The following is a 19,459-nucleotide window of genomic DNA, read 5'->3' on the forward strand; positions in this document are numbered from 1 at the left end:
AAGTCATTACCACTGATAAAATTCATTCTTTCAATATTAAATATAAAATAAATTTAAAAACTTACAAAAACTGATAATAAACAGAACTGCTGCAATCAAACATACATAGAAGAAACCCTGTGGAAATTCGGAAAGATGACCAGCAACAGTAGGTCCCAGAATAAACCCTGAACTAGATATAGCATTAAAAGTACCAAATATCTTAGCTTTCTGATTGTCTGGTATACTATCTGCTAAATATGCTTTGCAGAGGCTTTGGCTGTGTTTAAACACTCCTAGAAACAAAAGTTATAAAGTACATTTATAAAAAAGAAACATGATAACTGGCATAAATAAATACTGTACTTTTATATATATATATATTATCGTAGCTGAGTGCAATAGCACATGCTCTTTGAGTAGATCAGGGTTCAAGCTAAATCTGCCAACTTGAACTGGACTAGTATAGCAGATTATGGTCCATTCCCTCAATGCAACTTGTTGAGGAGGCCTCCATTCTACAGTGGATTAACAATGACTGCAGATTTATTTATTTATTCTATATAGATGTACAACTAATACAATTAATATAAAAATCTGATAGTAAGTTTAACAATCAATAATCAGTTCAGGTTACTAGATATTGCACTGATGATAACTAGCTGTCCGCTCGCTCAGGTGGACAGCTATTTATCAATAGGCAGAAATGAATAAACTTCTATAAATAAATAAATTTCAATTCTCAAAAGGCAAATTTATACTATTTTCTTTTTGGAGGTGTAGTGTAATGATGCAGAGATTCACACAAACTGCCTCACAACAGAGTAATCAAGATAACAGAAAAAATATATATCTTGCCTTTTTTGATTAAAACTTTTGCCTATCTTATACAAAATATTTAAATTACTGTGTTTTTTTCACAGTATAATCAAAACATAATTGTTGGATGTACTGTTCCTACTTGCCAACCTAAGAAATAGAAGCTGACACCTGCTAAAGCCATCAGTATTTTTATTATTAAAGGAACAAGTCAATTTAAAGGATAATGCTGAAATTTTTCTTTTCTAAGTACTCCAAAAGGGGAACATCAAATTATGTATCTATACTATAGTAAATCAGAAACAAATGAACAGATTTCCCATTTACACTGAATCTTGTGATTTACAGGGTGGTATAACTTAAATGCATCTTTGGCTGTAGGTGGAAAACCATTAATGGTAGAAATGTTAAATTTGAAATTTCTATCATTAATGGTATAAAAGTTAATTTTGAAATGTACACTGTCCAACACATGCAGTAATTGCAAGTGCAATACAATATTAGTTGCAAAAACTACTACCAAGGAGAAACTGGCACTGTGCACAACTGCTAAGTATTAAGATGTTCATTATGGTGATCGTTGTATCCACTATTTGCTGGAAGAACATTATGGCATGGTCAACTGTTGCCCGAATCATGCCACAGGAATCTTAACAAAATGCCTTGCGATGCTTTCTTTCAAATCAGCCAGAGATTACATATGTCCCTAATATATCCTGTTCCTGACTTATCCCATAACCAAAAATCCCAAGGAGGAATCTCTCATTCTCTCACTCTCTCTCTCTCTCTCTCTCTCTCTCTCTCTCTCTCTCTCTCTCTCCCCCCCCCCAAAGAGCAGGAATCACACAATGACAGAAAATATCACAATAATGCTCAGATGTTATGATACACATGTGTGAATCATGAGCTCAAACCTTCTCAAACAAAAATGGTTCAATTATGAAAATCACTGTAAATCCAGAACAAACAGTAGCACATGGACAACAAAGACACACTTTGTTGACAACACCTGGAAGTGATAATACATCCTTAACTGGAAATGAACATCATAAGTCTACAGATGTTTGCCGGCCACATCACTGACCACAATCCTTGCCAGAAGACATAGTGCAAAGTCATTACATTGATGTAGATCAGTTCATATTAGCTATGCACTGTAGTTAGTATTGGCAAATGATGCTTTTTGATTTGATTTTTTTTGATTTGGTAGTTGTTGGCGCATCGGCTTCTGTGGCCATATTGCACCTCCCAAGGTTTTTGCAGTACTTTGATCCAAGCCCGAGGCGGGAATCGAACCCGCGACCTTTGGGTTGCCGGGCAGGTACTTTACCCACAACAAAGACACACTTTGTTGACAACACCTGGAAGTGATAATACATCCTTAACTGGAAATGAACATCATAAGTCTACAGATGTTCGCCGGCCACATCATCTCAAGCATGAGTGTCTTGATATGTGTACAGAAGTACACACACATTAAGTAACCACAGTTAAAGCCTGCGTGACTGTTAAATATAATACTGTTCTTGTCTCTAACTATCTTGTGAACTCCTCTGGCTTTACACAGTTAACCCAAAATACAAACAGAAAATTTATTTATATAAATCTTCTATAGCATCAATTAATGATGGATCAAATAACTTTACAGACTTAAGCTGTCAATATACTATCTTAACAGCACTAACAGACAATCATTGATTTCGTGCTGCACCATCAGCCAGAGTAACTGCAATCTCTCCGACAACAGCTGCCATGACCGGGGGATATCCTCTGCCATGAGCTACTGATAAATCACCTGTTTCTTCAAATTTTCCCAACATTTTATGCCATCTATTTTGGGAAAGTGGTTATCTGCTTAATAATCTTAAATGCAGTATTCTCTAAGTGAAGCCATGGAGCTGATATTTGTCTGGTAAAACAGCTTTACTACGAAAGCATGATTCTCCTTTTGGAGTACCACTTTGAGAACTGTTGGGTGCATTTGCCAACCACATTTTTAAATATTCTCAGAAGCATCAGTGACAATCATGATGTGATGAGGGTTAGACTTTCATTATAGCACACATAGTGCCAATTGCACTCCAGTTGGCGGCTTTAGAATTATTTTTTTTTTGCACTTTCCACTTCTGCCTTCACTGAATAGTGTCCATTTTTTTTTTTTTTATCTTTCTTACAGAACAAGCAATGGGTAAAATATTAAACAGCACAAGAAAATCCAGTGAGGCATAAACTCTTTAGCTTTAAAAATTAAAGACTGAATTTACATGACTATCTTACAGACACGTTAGCCTAATTATGACTATAAAGAATTGTCTACGTTACAGGTTATTTCCATTGTGTGAGATGTGTGAAAATTTGCTTTCATCCAGAAAATAATTAATTAGTTAGTATTGGCAAATGATGCTTTTTGATTTGATTTTTTTTGATTTGGTAGTTGTTGGCGCATTGGCTTCTGTGGCCATATTGCACCTCCCAAGGTTTTTGCAGTACTTTGATCCAAGCCCGAGGCGGGAATCGAACCCGCGACCTTTGGGTTGCCAGGCAGGTACTTTACCCACTCAGCTAGCCCGGTCGGCAGGCAAATGATGCAAGGATATGATGGCAAATAATGCAAGGAAGCAAACTACTACTGAGTAACAATTAAAATTCACTACCAAACCTTTAACCATAATTATCAGAGCATCCTTGGATTCAAGGGAGGTCCATATGGATTGGGAATGTGCAAATGTCCCTCCAATTCACAAAAGGCAATCAGAAGGTAAAGTAAGTAATTACAGACCTGTAAGTGATTTTTGTCCCAGGATAAATAATGGAATCATTTTTAAAGAAAAAATCAAATATAAGGCTGTTACTAATTAAATAAGTAAACAAATAGAGTAAAAATAAGAGTAAAAAGAGTAAAAATAGGGCATATATATTCACTTAAACACAAAATCTAGAAGAGCAAATAAATTTTAGAAATTTGAAGTACTGATTAAGTCATCAAACATGAACATGAATATAGTAGTGATATCAGTCAAGTAGCAATGCTCAAGACTGTTAGGGGATGCACAATTTGAATATGGGGAATACAATATGTACAAGACAGGATGAGGAAGAGTTACTTCTTAGCTGAGAAGCACACAAAATCTATGGTAGTGCACTCAGTAAACAGAGGTGGCCAGTGCAAAGATGAGTCAGTTTGGTGGGAAAACAAAAATGAGAGTAGAAGCATGCCATAGGCCTAATGACTATGAGTATAATGAAATGTACAGACAAATTAGAGTGAGCCAAAAAATCAGAAAGTCTCATAATAATGATCTTAACTTTTGGTATATTGACTGAACTTGTGGGTGGTCACTCACACACTAGCAAGACTTCTGGATTTATTGGATGACCACTTTTCTACACAAGTATGTTAAAAAGAGGTAATGAAAGAAAGCAACAATCTTGATCTGATTACAAGCAGTAATTCTTCATGCATTAAGAATATGCAGATAAAGAAATGACTAGGCCGTAGTGATCACAATGTATTAATACGAGATTTTCTTAAAGATATAACTCTGGTAGAAGGCAAAGGAAAAGAATTTTGATTTCATAAAGGTGACTGTTTTTAAAATCTATTCAGTAGGACCAACTGATGATATTGCCAACAGAAAATTTTAAATGGAAAGCATTCTGAGATGCAATCATAGAGACTACTAAGTTTTTTTTTTAATACCAAGAGATACTGTTTGTTATTTGGTTTTTAGGAGCATTAGCAACTAGGGCCATATTGCTGCGGGGATATGCGGTGGTCATTCCCTGACCTTTCCGCATCCTCCATATTTGGTGGTCACAGGCTCGAACCCCGGTCTAATCAAGAAGCATGTGCTATGCACTGCTGCTCCTGGCTACGGAGGTGCCCCAAGAGATACTGTTCAAGGTTTAGACCAAATGGATGTCAGATAAACTGATGGGACTAGCAGCACAGAAGAAACATGCATGAAATGCTTATAAATTATCAGACAATACAGAAAGAAATCTACAGTAAATAAAAACTATTCTGCAATCAAGCTAAGCCAGATTACAATAAATCCCTGACAAAGAATGCAAAGAAAAGTAATGAAGATATCTTTACTTATGCAAACACCAGAAGAAAAGGGATTAATCATTGAATCCCACTGGTCCACTACATATGAATGGTATGATTTATGATGATCCTGCTCAGATCACTGATAAACTGAATACTGCAGATATCTCACATCTACATATGAGGAATTTTTTTAGGGATAGGAATGCCAAGTGTACACCAAATTACAGGGAACTAAATGATTTTGTGATAACTTAAGAGAAAGTAGAAGAAAAATTGTTGAAGCATAATGTAAATAAGGCAACTGGGACAAATGATATCTATCCAACTGTATTAGGGTAAGCAGCAAAAGAGGTCAGCTAACCTTTATCTATAATTATGAGAGCATCCTTGAATTCAGTGGATGTCCCTACAGATTGGAGATATATAAATGAACCCCAAATTCACAAGGGGGGGGACAAACAAAGGGTAAGTGGATAATGACTGACTTAAGTTTTACTTCTGTTCAGGGAGTTTAATGGAGTTACTGGTTAAAGTAATAATGAAGGACTATCTACACAGAAATGTGGTTATATGGCAGTCACAGCATGGATCTGTTATGGGGCAGTCTTTCCTGACCAATCTGAGTAGCTACTATGAGGCAGTAAAAAAAGGAACTGGATGCAAAATATAATTTTGACATCATATACTTAGATTTCAGAAAAGTTTTTGATACTGTTCCACATAAGACTGCTACTGGAGCAGTGCAGCATGAAGACAGAGTGGTTATCAATGGGCACTGATCTGAGTAATATTATTAGTGAAGTCCGACAAGGTTCAATGTTTTGGCCTATTGCCATTTTCAATATTTAATAATGATATTGACAAAGGCATATCACGCTTAATGTCTAAGTTTTCAGATGATATAAAGTTTGGCTGGGTGGTTAACAAGAGTAATCAGGATGTGCTACTGTAATAAGATTTTAAAAGATTTGGCAAATAAGCTGAGAAATAGCAATTGAAGTTTAACGGTGACAAATCCAATATACTGTTTATATGGGTAGCAGTAATACTAGAATAACATACAAACTGTGTGATATCACACTGAAAGTAATGAACAACAAAAAAGACCTTTTTAGAAGGGGGGTTAAGTGTATAGTAAAACATGAAGTTTTTCTGACTGGTGCAGACAGGCTGCTGAGTCAGCTCATGGAATTTTATCAATGATATACAGGAATTTTGTCAACAGGGATAAGGAGGTAATTATCCCATTGTACAAGGCAGTGGTTAGGCCACATCTTGAATGATGCATATAGTTCTGGAAGCCTCATTTTAGGAAGGATATGGATCTGCTGAAAAGGGTGCAGAGAATGGTAAAAAGAATACCGAGGGGTACAAAAGGATACCCTTACCAAGAAAGACTTTAGTTCTGCAAATTGCATTATTTGGAAATAAGGTGCCCGCCTAGATGAAATTTGATTCAAATGTTTAAAGCTCTGAATGGAATGGGTAAACTAAGTGCTGATGATCCTTATTCTTATAAACATACATAAGAGGGCACAAATTTAATCAAGTAGTGATGGTAATGGGTCACCTGACAGGTGACTCATTACAAGTGACCCTCAAAGATCAAAAATCACAAAATAATGATCCTGTGTTGATCATTAATTTGTGATTAAAAATCAAATAATTTTTTAATTTCTTAAATACAGAAAAACTTTTAGGCCCACTGCCACAACGCTTCAAATTTGTTTGTGTTTGTTACTTGTTTTTACTCTCCCACTAGTTCAATAAACATTGAGCCATATCAAAGTTGTTTTTGAAAGATTTATTATTATTATTGTTTTGACATACTAAAGATGGGAACATAAAACCTGATATTCTCTTGGGATGGCTGCTATATTGTGGGAACCAAGATACACAGTTATAAATTGTGTGCTGTGAAGTGTATCAAATTTGAAATAAATTGTGAAAATGGAAGTGAATAATAGTATCTAATACATGTATCTATAAATTTTTTTAAAAAGTGCTTTTATACATTTGTACAGCAGAAATATATGCATATTTAAAATGTTGAGAGCTTAACAGTCTTTTAAACTGGAAAATGGAAGAGTAATAGATTCATGTTTATATTTTATATCTAAAACTTTTTAATTTTCATCAGAATAAAATTTTTTTGCTTTTGAAACAAAAGGTGTAAAAAAAACAAGGCATTTTAAGTAATTTTCATAATGCATTAAGAAAAGATGAAATACTGATATTCTCCAAACAGAATGCAAAAAACCTCAGTGTTTTCCATAAATTAAAAAAGAAATCTGGTCACCTGTCAGATAATCTACCATTGTTTTTGCTACATTTTGGAAGCTGCCACTGACAGGTTAAATAGGAGGACAGTTAGGACAAATGAGTGTAAATTTGCTTTCTGCCAGAGTGTTGTGGAAGTGGGTAGTTTGAATAAATTTAAAGAATTATTAGAAGGGATAAACAGGTAATGTGGGATGGCTTTTTTTTTTTTTTTGCTGATGCTTGTATAAGCTTGATTCCTTGCATCATTTGGTACTATTAATATTAAAAATCCAGGGAACCTAATAATTTCCAATAAATAAATAAATAATAAAATATAAAATATTCCATGAATAGTTCATAACATGAAAAACCACAACTCAACACTACATGTGCACTGTAAAAATAAGTGAAAAAAATTTGGACACTCATTTAATAAATATAAAACAGATATGCAATGTACACAAAAAACTGAAATTTTAATCTCTTTTTAGTATTCCTTACCTGCAAGACAACGGGCAATAATAAAGAGCCAAAGGAATGAACACATGCCCAGTAGCACATACACTGCAGCAACAATAAGAAGACAAATTTGAAGAACAAACTTCTTGCCTTGAACATCACTCCAGTGTCCCTATTGGCATTTTAATTCTTATTTAATTATGCTCCATTTTAACAGCTGCGCAATATAAGAATACAATATAGTTGAATGCATTTAATCAGACATCAGTAAATTTGGCTAATAAGATAATTAATTCTTCAATCATGAATGATTTAAATTCATCCAGACCTAAATTCATCCTTACTACAGGAGATATGGACAGAATTAATTAATTATATTAAATTAATTACATTAAATTAGAATGTTATTTGTGAATATGAACTCAAAAATGTACACTAGCAATTCACTGGATTGTGCATGCCCTGCACACCACTCTGCAAACAGCACACAGAAGAACAGATTTACTACGAAGATAACAAAACAAACAAATAAAGGTTTAATACTTCACTGACAATTTTTTATTTTGTAAAAAAAGGAAGTACAGTCAGTTCTGCTATAATGCAGCACATAGTCCCTAAAATTCTCTGCATTATGGTATTTCACACATTAAAAACAGGGCTTATGGGAAAAATAGGGATAGGGTCAAAGCACTCAAAAAAAAAAAAAAAAAAAAAAAAATGTTCAGTGTGGCAAGAAAAACATTAAAAAAAAGTCAGAAACCCAATAAAATTGTTAACCCAGGTTCAAAAATCTTAAATTTCTAATAAATAAATAAATATTACAGTAAATATAGCACTGTAACATATACATACTAATTGATATTTCTGTTCACTGACTTTTTTTTTTTATTGTAAAATTTAAAACAGTAAAAAAAAAATAAGCAATCAATAACAACGAACACGTCACACACAAATTGCACAAGTAAGATACATAGTAAAAAGTACGAAGCTTAAAAAATAGGAATGAAGAGAAGATTCTGAAAATTTATTTTATGTTTTTTATATGATTGAATATTTCATGGAAGGGGAACCACATTTCACCATAATAATGTAAAAATCCACAGAATTCCGGCTATCAGTATTATCGCAAATACAATAAGATCGAGTTTACTACCTGTTTATAATTAGATTGCACTAACAGGAATGCCCAATAAACTGGAACTGCAAATTGTTTTTACTGTTTTATGGTACCGACCTCCAGAAATGTGCTCCTCCGTTCATGCTCTCCTGCCTCACAAAATTTCTGTTCAAAACAGAAAAATGTGAGCTCCTGAAAATGTGCATTGGTCTACAATATCACCTGTTATCTTGTGAATACAGCAAATGACAAGTGTGTCTCTGACCAATACAACTACAGTAAATGGAAAATACAGCTCACACATTTGACTTTTGACATTTTTTGAGCTTCTTAAACTTGTATGTATTGTGTGCAGCTTGCTATGTTCAGCTTGTTGCCAGGTTTTGCATTCACCTGGTGTTACTTGCAGATGAAATCACATTATTCCCTTATATATCAGTCGTGTTGGAGAAAATTTACATTGCTAATTGGTTGGAGAAAATTCGCATCATTATAGCAGAACTGACTGTAATCCTTCCTGAGAGATGATACTGTACAATCAAAGTGCAGGAAGTGCAGTAAGCTTGAATTAAGTAATAATTAAATAATAAATGCTGCAGAATGCAAAAGAGCATTATTCCAGTTCATCATACACAATGTCAAGTACATACTTGGTTATTAAAATGTTATTTTATCAATGAATGTTCCGGTTCATAAAATTTTCCATTTCAACCCCTTGATTTGAATCCTCCCCATAGCAATTCTTTTTCAATCTGAACAAATCTCCATGCTTAATAATTCATTTATGAGATTAAGTAGTAATCAAGGTTGTTACCAATAGCACGTTAAGTAAAGGCAACAGTTGTGGTAATTGTTTGTTATTTCAAAAAGCAATAGTAATAAAATAACTAATTCTCTTATTTCTTCATGTGAGCCTTTTCATTAAACTTTGAGAATTTAACTTAGAATTTTATGGCTTGTGGTACGGAAGTTATTCAGGATATCAGCATGAGTAACCAAGCCAAACTGTTAAGTTTACAATGTTTGGCCTTATACTTTCTTCTACAAGTAAAAAGGAGTGTCTACACATTTACAGCAGTTGCAATTCATTTCCACAATGAAAGGAAAAATTCATGACAAATTCATGTTAACAGCTGTGGTTGGGTTTTGTTACTGAAAATTCACCTTAAGCAGTTCTTGTTACTGTAATATTTGATTCCATGTTGTGTTTATCTCAGCTGGTATTATTCATTTCTTGCCTAAGAGTAAAAATGCCAGTACAGTTTATTATTAATGCTTCATTGAGAATTGTGTTTCTGAAAATGGAAATAAGTTTCTTACATGAAGCTATATTTTTCCACATCTGGGGGTGGTGCCCCCATAGCTTCTGTGATCTCCAACTCTACCAGAGAGAGATTTGTTGGGTTAATTAATGATCCCTCTCTTACAACCTTGCTCCAAATCTTACCACACAAACATGGAGTTTCTGCTGCATAAATTTTCTACAGAAAAGGTATGCTCTTCTGAATAAAGCTACAATTCCATTTCTTTCCTCCAAAAATATGCATTGGTTATTCTTCATTCACTCACAGCTCAACTTCAAACTTGTCAGTATAGCTTTTCTTGTTACTTCATTTATTACTCCTGTTCTTTGGAATAACTTTCCTGCTTACGTATATTCTGAAAATTTCAAGCTACCTTGTTAATTGCAATAATGGTAAGGGTGAATAATAATTCTTAAATATCCAGAAGTTTTGATTATATTTATAAATAATTACTCCAGTAAACTTTTAACTGGAGCCAGATAAAAGTTTACTATATTTTCAAGTATTTTTACAGATAGGTTAATGATTTCACAAGTGAATTCTCTACTCAGTGATACACTCTGCATTTCAAAGGTAAAGGAGGTGATAGCAAAGTGCAATCACCTCACTGCAGACCAATCAAAAGTGCATATTTCTGTGATTTAATTGTAACCCTAAATTAATTAGATAATCACAGTCTCAACCAAGTAGAATTTAACAATTACATGAGCAAACTTCTACATAACCAAGTACAATGCTACAATGTCATTGTTAAATTCTCTGCCTAGGTCAGACTGTGATTCACTAATTTAGGGTTGTACTTTACATACATTAATAAGTTCACTATCTGTTTCTGACATATATATTTGGCATTACCAACACACACAGCAGTGAGAAGCCCGTTTATTTACAATGATTCAATTCTATACAATATCCTTTGAAACCAGTAATGCCAAATGCAAGTGTTCAGTAATAAGAACGAATCAGAATAAAACAAAACCAAGACAATATTTAAAAAGGATCAAATAAGTTTTTAATCATTATATATTTATATAATTTTTAAAGGCTTTATATATACAGGATGTTTCAATTATAGAGCAGTGGTGTTTATCTCGCTAACTTTTAGATTTATGCTATTTGTTGTCGGGACTTTTTTTTGTCATATTTGAGCTGAAATTTTTGAATTTGATATTGCAACACCATATACAAACATAATACAGATGCTTTCAGAGTGAAATCCAGAGCACATAACCGCAACCTCTCATAAATTAATTCTGCACTTCAGTCCAGAAAAGAAAAAGAGAAATCTAACCTCATAAAATTGCAAGTCTGTTATTATTAGCATTAGTATAAGCATATGATGCAAGAAAGCAAGCTTATGCAGCATCAGTCAAAAAAAAAAAAAAACTGCTCCCATTTCACCCCTCCGTTCGTTCCAAATACCTGTCCAGCTCAGCCTTAAATTTATTTAGGATATCAACTTCCACAACAAAGGATGGAAGTCTGTTCCACCAACCAACCACCCGCTGGCTAAAGGCAAACTTCCACACATCTATCCTACATCTGTCCTTCCTCAATTTGAATTTATGCCCTCTCAGGTGATTATTCTGAGAAAGAGGAAGGATCCCATCAGCATTGAGCATGCTCAAACCATTCAAGGCTTTATACACCTCAATCAGATCACCTCACAGGTGCCTAATCTCCAGACACTGTAATTTGCAAAATTTAAGCCTTTCTTCATAATAGCAACCCTTTGTTCCATTCACTAATCTTGTTGCCCTTATCTGTACTCGTTCCAACAGCTCTACATCCTTTTTAAAATTAGGCCTCCAGACCTGTATACAGTACTCAAGGTGTGGCCTAACCATTATTCATCATGACACTAAAGAAAGCTGGTTAATCCATTTTATAACAGGCAGCATTTAGCAGAAGAGGATCAGGGACAGAGATGTCCAACTCATGAATGTGTTGTCTGTATTTCCTATCACAAAAAACTTATTAAGATCAGCATCAGGCAAATGGGCAAGTAAACAGCATCTGAAAGGGCAAAATCCGATCTGACAAATGAAGATGGCTGAGGTGCAAGCACATAGGTGTTTCTCCGAGAGCTGGCTGAGGTATTTTCCAAAAGCATGTTCCAAAATAATGATGCAGAGGTCTGATAAACAATAATTAAATTCTGATAAGACCTCAATTCAATCAGCATGGGATGTCTAAATTTGCAATAACCTGGCCACTGAAGATGTCCTTAACTGTGGAAGAAATTTATTCTTGTTTATGGCCCATTTTAAGAGAGAAAACTCAGTAGAAAAATTGACTTAATCCCATTCGGGGGCTGCAGTGTCCATGCTTTGGCAGCACATAAAAAATGGATGGAATATCATGGTAATAAACCATGATATCATGGAATATCATGGTTTATTACCGACTGCATCTGTAATAAACAACAAATGCAGTCTGGAAATTCATCAATTGATGCAGCTTTCAAAGCAAGCTCATCGTGTATAATAATCAGTATGAATAGCTTCAGATCATCAGCACAACAAAGTACCATGCCAGCACGTAACAGGTGGAAAGATCAGCACTGGGAACAAGGACCTGGATAAGACACTATGCATCGTATCAATATTCACTCCTGGGCAGTATGCTGTATTATTCTATTTTGAAGGAATGATATAGGGAACTGCAAAGTGTCCCCCTTCATCAATGTGAAGTAGTTTCAGCATATTTTAGCATGAAAAACATTTATTCATAATATAGTACATGTTTCATAATTCTTTTTTTTATTATAATTTATTTATACATACCACAACTGGACTTGAAAGCAGCTGCAGTCCACCATACAATGAACCTATTAAATAAAATGATTCAAAATTATATAATTCTGATGAGGGAAAAAAAATTAAATGTATCTTTATACATATACAGGTAACCCTTGAATAACATGGTAGTTAGGTTCCTATATAATGTCGTGTTGTGCAAAACTGTGTTATATGGGACTAAGAAAAAGTACAAAAAGGTGGGGTTACATTCCAAAAGCTAAAAAAAATAACTACTTTGTTAACAAAATGTTAAAAAAACTAACAAAAATACACCATTATAGATTTCGTGTATCTTCTGCTCTCTTTAAAAAATCAGTAATCTGGGTTTGCTTGCTTTTACTTATTAAATCTTTGAAGCTCCGTTTTGAACTCTGGGCTACTTTCACTCAAGAATCTGCATTCAAAAAATAATACTCTAATTGCTCGGCTAACTTTATGCCTTCCTGTATGCTTTTTAGTGTAAAATTTGGAAGTTTAGAATTTTCATCTGCCCTCTCATCCTCTGAATTGATTTATCTCTGTTGCCATTTCCACCAAATCCACTTTGCCAGTCTCTTTTTCCAGTAATTCTTGAATGTCTTCAGTAATCATATCTTTTTTTAGGAGCATCAGCAACTAAGGCCATGTTATGCTGTGTATATTGTCTATAAATTGCATGTGTCCTGAGGTCGATTTTCTGTTTGCTCGACGAAAAACTCTAGTTTCTGGAAAAAACATGCTACCCTCACCTGAGCCCAACTAAGTGAGCCACGTTGTGAAAAAGACCCATAAAAATTCCTCCCATCATCAACGGGATTTGAACTCAGGTTTTTAATATCCGGTGTGAGGAGAACGATTCTATCAACTGTGCTACCCATGAGGGTTTCAGTAGTTCTATCATCAAAACCTTCCACACCTATTTTCACAAGTATGTACACTTGCTACGTACACAAGTACGTAGCAAGTTCTACTCACACCAATTCCGTTTTCAGCCGGTTCAATCATATTTCCTTAATGAACTGACTTTGGATATACATTTTTCCACATGCATTTAACATTGACGGTTTTACTTCTCAGCGATAAAGCTATGATTCTGATACAGTCCACAATTGAGAAATGTTTCCATGCCTCCATTACTTCAATAGATTCAGAATCAATTTTTTCCAAAATCTATTGTAACAATTTTCTGATATAATGAGATTTAAAGGTGGATATAATGCCTTAATCTAATGGCTGAATGAAAGAAGTTGTATTAACCCAGTTAACCTGTGGTGGTAAGAACATAACTTCAAAGTTTGGATGACTTAAATCTTTTGAATGGCCTGGTGTGCAATCCAATAGTAATAAAACTTTGAAATCTAGATTTTTCCACAAGTTCAATAGCACAGAACATAACACAAGGATTTCCACAACTGTCCTACCCATGAGGGCTTCAGTAGTCATATCATCAAAACATGATGATATGACTACTGGATGTATTATATATATATATATATATATAACTAGTGAATGACTATTGATGGTATTACAACAAAATAAAATACAGGAATTTCTCAATAAATTTTTTTGACTAGTGAATCAACAGCAGGGATTCAAAAAGAGTGGAAATGTTGAAAAATTACATCCAACATAATAGCAAGGTTTTCCCCACACAAAAGCTCAAAAATACCATTATGCGAGGTTTACCGAAATTCTCTAACCGTGTTGTGGAAGTACCGTGTTATACAGGGGCTGCCCATATAATATAATAGGAACAAATTATAAGAACTAAAAACAAATACATTCCAGTCAGTTTTATTTCACTAATGCACAGACACCTCTCAAAAAAAACCACACAAGCAAAAATAACCTTCTATGTATTTCTTATCACTTTTATATTTAACACATTATAGTTGTTCCCAAACCTACGTTAAGCACACTAGTGATGGTTTATACACTATTACAGCGTGGCACACGGGAAGAGCATTTACCCAAAACGGTTGATGGAACACGCACACACAGGGTGTTTCAATTAAAACACACTTGGGTTTATCTTGCTTACTTATAGGTTTAGGCTATTTGTTGCCCAGCCCTTTTTAACATATTTCAGCTGAAATTTTTGAATATTATTTTAAAATTGGTAAAAATTTTGGGATTTACAATTTACGGTTTAGAATTTATAATTTTTCAATTTAAATTTTGTCTAATCAACTGCTTTTTCCTTAATGGAAAAGTTGTTCTGCATCCTCAGTTTAGTCAAAAACCTGTACTGGTGTACTTCTGAAATGAGCAAGAACAGATTTTACTTCAAGAAAAAACAAATACAACAGTTGCACATGATGGTTCATTTTCAATATGCATGTTTAGCTGTATAAAACATGCTAGGTGTACAAGGGCAGTTCCGTGCTGACTCCTCTTGCAAATAATGGCAAAAGAAATAATATTATATAGAATTATTTTTTAAAAAATTTTGGGGTGGAAAGCAGAAATTTCACAACACAGAAATTTAATGGAAAAAAAGAAATGCACAATAATAAATTTATTAACAGGAAATAAAAAAAGGGATAAATAAATGGAATGTATAAATGGATAAATAAATGTGATTAACTTTACAATTTTGGCCAATGAACGAATACTTATCTGTAATGTTCAACGACAATATAACTAATAACAACAGCAGATTCAAATAATTTTAATCTTATCACATAACAGCAGATATACACACACAAATAATTTACAACATTCTGCATTATTTATAAGAAAGAATGGCACATTGAGTAATAATTTAAATGATACAGGCAGTATAGTGTTGAAAACAAATGTAAAACCACAGTACAAAATAAAGAACCAATGTCTGATTTAACAAGGTGTTGTTGATTTTGTTTCAACTGCTATGTTCTTGCCAATCCACTGGGAATAACAAATACCATGCAGTACAGAAGTTTATGCAAACATGGACATGAACTGTCTCATCAAATGGTGTTGGCAAGGTAGAAGCACAAAATCCACATATCACAATGTTGGCTGAGCTACATAAACTGAATACAGAATGCAGCTAAATTCATTAGAAGTGCAACGTCTTGGCATTTAACTTCATGTTTATTCACATGCCCATTCACAAAATTGTGTGAATTATGATTATGCAAGATGGTATATTACTGTATGGAGAATGCTGCAAAAATGTCCTTGTTTATACTCTGACATGACCACTAGGACAGAGGAGTTTACATTAATTATTTTAACAATGAATACAATCATTAACCATACTTAACAGTCACGCAGAGCTTGAACTGCAGTCCGCTCAAAGCACATATGCTTCAAGCAACAGCAAGATTATTTTCCGAGAGACACCCTCAGAAGATGCATGTATTACATACCACATTACCAATGTTGCAAATCACTTTATGCTACTGAAAGCATGATGCATGAAAATGATACAAACGTGCACAGAATTTAGAACATATTCAAGATGTTCAGACAGACAGACAGAGATCTGGAGGATCCTTTGAAAGAAAAAAAATCATTTATTTTTACAAGAAGGTGATAATACAAAATGGTTCATGTTTCATAATTTTCTGTTAACTAAGTTAGAAGTATATCCCAATTTCTTTAGCAATATCTGTGGACTGATAAGGACACCTTGAGATAGCTTCATCAACAGGCCTAATTCCCGCTACTGGGCTCCTCTCCATCAAAACCCATACCATTGCAGAAATACTTGCTCAGATGAGATCTCTCTCTCTCTCTCTCTCTCTCTCTCTCTCTCTGTCTGTCTGTCTGTCTGTCTGTCTGTCTGTCTGTGTCGCATATGAGAAAATTAAGTTGTCAGCTCGGTTTTTCTTGATTGGTTAAAATAATACGAATTACTTCACAATGTATTCAACTGGTTAAAAGTTACACAAACATCAAAACCTGACGACTTTGGTTCCAGCACAATGACATCCCACCACACAATTATGGCAGCACAATAGTGGGTACTATGCACATTTAAAAACCAGTGTACAAGGGAGATTTGAAAAGTTTGTGGGCTGAGTATGAAAGGGTAGTGGTACAGTATTAAAAATTGCTGTACTTAATGTATAACACTTCAAATAGTAACCCATCAAGTTTCATGCAGTTCCATTAATGTTTTTTTTTTTTTTTTTTATTATAGGTCCTGAAATCTACAAAGTTGTGTGAATAAGGGAAGATGGAGGATAAAATTTCACCATCCAATATTTGGGGGAAAAGGAACAAACAGCAAAGGAAATTTATGAGGATATGGTCAAGAAGTGGGCAGCAGAATTTAAATGGGGTAAGGAGAGCCTGGAAGATGCACCACACTGTGGAAGATCTGCAAAGATAATCACTTCAGAAGTTAACATTGTGCATAATCTGGCAATGAGTAATAGTTCAGTACATTGTCAGTACTTTGGGCATCTCATCTGAAATGTGGGTACCACTTAATAACAGAGGTTCTCACTACGGAAAAGAGATCAGCATGGTGGGTTCTAAAATTGTTGCCAGCATATCAAAAATACACAAGAGTTGTCAAGTCATTTTTGCATCATTTTCAAGCAGATGCAGTAAATTTCCTTGAAAAGTTTGTGACCATGGGTGAGACATGGGTCTATCACTTTCAGCCAGAGACAAGGGAACAGTCCAAAGAAAGCCATCTGTTCCTTCTGTTGGCAAGGTGATGGCATCAGTTTTTTGGGATGCTGATGGAATGTTGCTAGTTGATTAGCTTCAGAAAGGCCAGACAGCCATAGGAGCGTATTATGCACACCTTGTGAGGTGTTTGCATAAAAACATCAAAGAAAAATGCTCGCTCACAAGTCTATCATTGCCATGACTGCCCTGCATGAGAATAACTTAGGAATCTTGGACCATCCCCTATATTCACCAAATCTAGCACCACTGGACTTTCACCTATTTCGACAAAATATCAGACTGGCATCCATTTTTCCACTGACAGTGACGTCACTGCTGCAGTGGATACATTCCTGAAGGCCCAAGAGAAAACTTTCTTTGTAGCTGGAATCAACACATTGTAGCACTGATGACAAAAGTGTATTCTAAAGGAGACCGCGTTGAAAAGTAACATGTTACCTGACTTCAAATAAACCCTTCATACTCCCCTTCATACTCAAGCCACAAACCATTGAAACACTCCTCATATAAGATATGGGGGGTTGCCACATACCTCCCAATCTCAGCTGTTTAAACATGTTACGAGCTCATATGGAGAACATATCATGCATGTGCTGAAATTAACAGTATTATTCTAGAGATTGTTCATTCTAATTTATTATATAGGTTACAAGCTTGTATTATGGTATAAGAAGGCTACATCATTTATGAATAACATTTAAAGATGTTGGCTATCTTTTTAAATTACACTGCCTACTGTCTCTTGTATAAACAATATAGAATGTTGTAAATTATTTGGTGTGGTGTGTATCTGCCCCTTTGTTATAAAATTAAAATTATTTGAATCTGACATTGTTGCTATTACTTATAATGTTAAAGTCATTTGTCCAAATAATAGCTGCAGCGCCGACCGGGCTAGCTGGGTAGGTAAAGTGCCTGCCCAGCAACCCAAAGGTCGCGGGTTCGATTCCCGCCTCGGGCTGGATATCACGATGGTGCCGAACCAACCGGTTGGTTGGATATCCCGGCCACGATACACGAAGGAAGCAAGAAAAAACTGGTTCCTTCGTGTATTGATCACATCATACGAAATAAATAAAATAAATAGCTGCAGCTATACAATGTTGTTCAATATTACTGGTAACTGACCTTTGATAACAAATAGCCAAAACCGAAAAGCTAAACCACTCAAAAATATCCATTCCCATTTCACATTCAGTAAGACAACTCCCACTACATTTAAATCACACATTGCTTCTTTATTTTGTATTGTGGTTTACACCTGCTTTTGACACTATATTGCATTTTTATCATTTAAATTATTACTTGATTTGTCATTCTTACACATAAACAATGCAGTAAATTATGTTCACCTCCTGTTTTGAAATAAGATAAAAATTATTTAAATCTGCCATTCTTGTTTTTAGTTGTATTGTAGTTGAATTTTACTGATAACTAATCTTTGACAACAAATGGTAAAACAAGAACGTTAAACACTGAAATATCCATTCCCTTTTCATTTATCCCTTTTTTTATTTACAGATAATAAATTTATTACTGTGGATTTGAAGGGCTGGTGCTAGGGGTGTACAAGTGAGGCACTTGCAACAGGCACCGCCTAAAATAGGTGCTGATAGATGCACTACTGCATACAGGGTGATTCACTACCAGTGCGACAAACTTGAAGGAGGTGTAGGGGGCACAAAGACGAATCAGAATCACATAGCATTGCAGGGTCCGAAATGCTTTCGTCATGCGGTAGAGGACGTTGAACAGGAGGTCGCGTGAACAGCGATCCCGCTGGAAGTCAGCATTTGCGAACCGTTTCTGTTGAAGAAACCAAGTAGCAAAAGTCCTCCGGAGTGGATAATCCGCAGGCTCCAATGATTGGACACGTTGCAGATGGTATGAACTCATTTGGTTTGTTGACAGTATCCTCCATACAGTGGATTGGGAAATACCCAATTGTTGGCCTATCGCTTGAGTACTCGTACTTGGATTGCCTTCTGCAAGACATAGGACATTCTCCTCATTGTCTGGTGTCCTCGTCGTTCGCTCTCGATTCATGGTACCT

At 34.8% G+C, this 19,459-nt stretch overlaps 1 protein-coding gene across 1 annotated transcript in view; it reads right to left on the reverse strand.

The window, feature by feature from the left end:
• Positions 1-19,459, reverse strand: part of LOC150091272 (solute carrier family 67 member A2-like) — a 53,658-nt gene that overhangs the window by 15,842 nt on the left and 18,357 nt on the right. The window contains exons 3-5 of the mRNA XM_090389901.1: positions 12,781-12,824; positions 7,616-7,745; positions 66-275 (exon numbers count right to left, since the gene is read on the reverse strand). Coding sequence (XP_090246027.1) covers positions 66-275; positions 7,616-7,745; positions 12,781-12,824 — 384 coding nt within the window. The remainder of the gene's footprint in view (positions 1-65; positions 276-7,615; positions 7,746-12,780; positions 12,825-19,459) is intronic.

Source organism: Mastigoproctus giganteus, chromosome 1 (assembly GCF_048544385.1).
Source record: "Mastigoproctus giganteus isolate SK-2022 chromosome 1, ASM4854438v1, whole genome shotgun sequence".
Lineage (NCBI taxonomy): Eukaryota > Metazoa > Arthropoda > Arachnida > Uropygi > Thelyphonidae > Mastigoproctus > Mastigoproctus giganteus.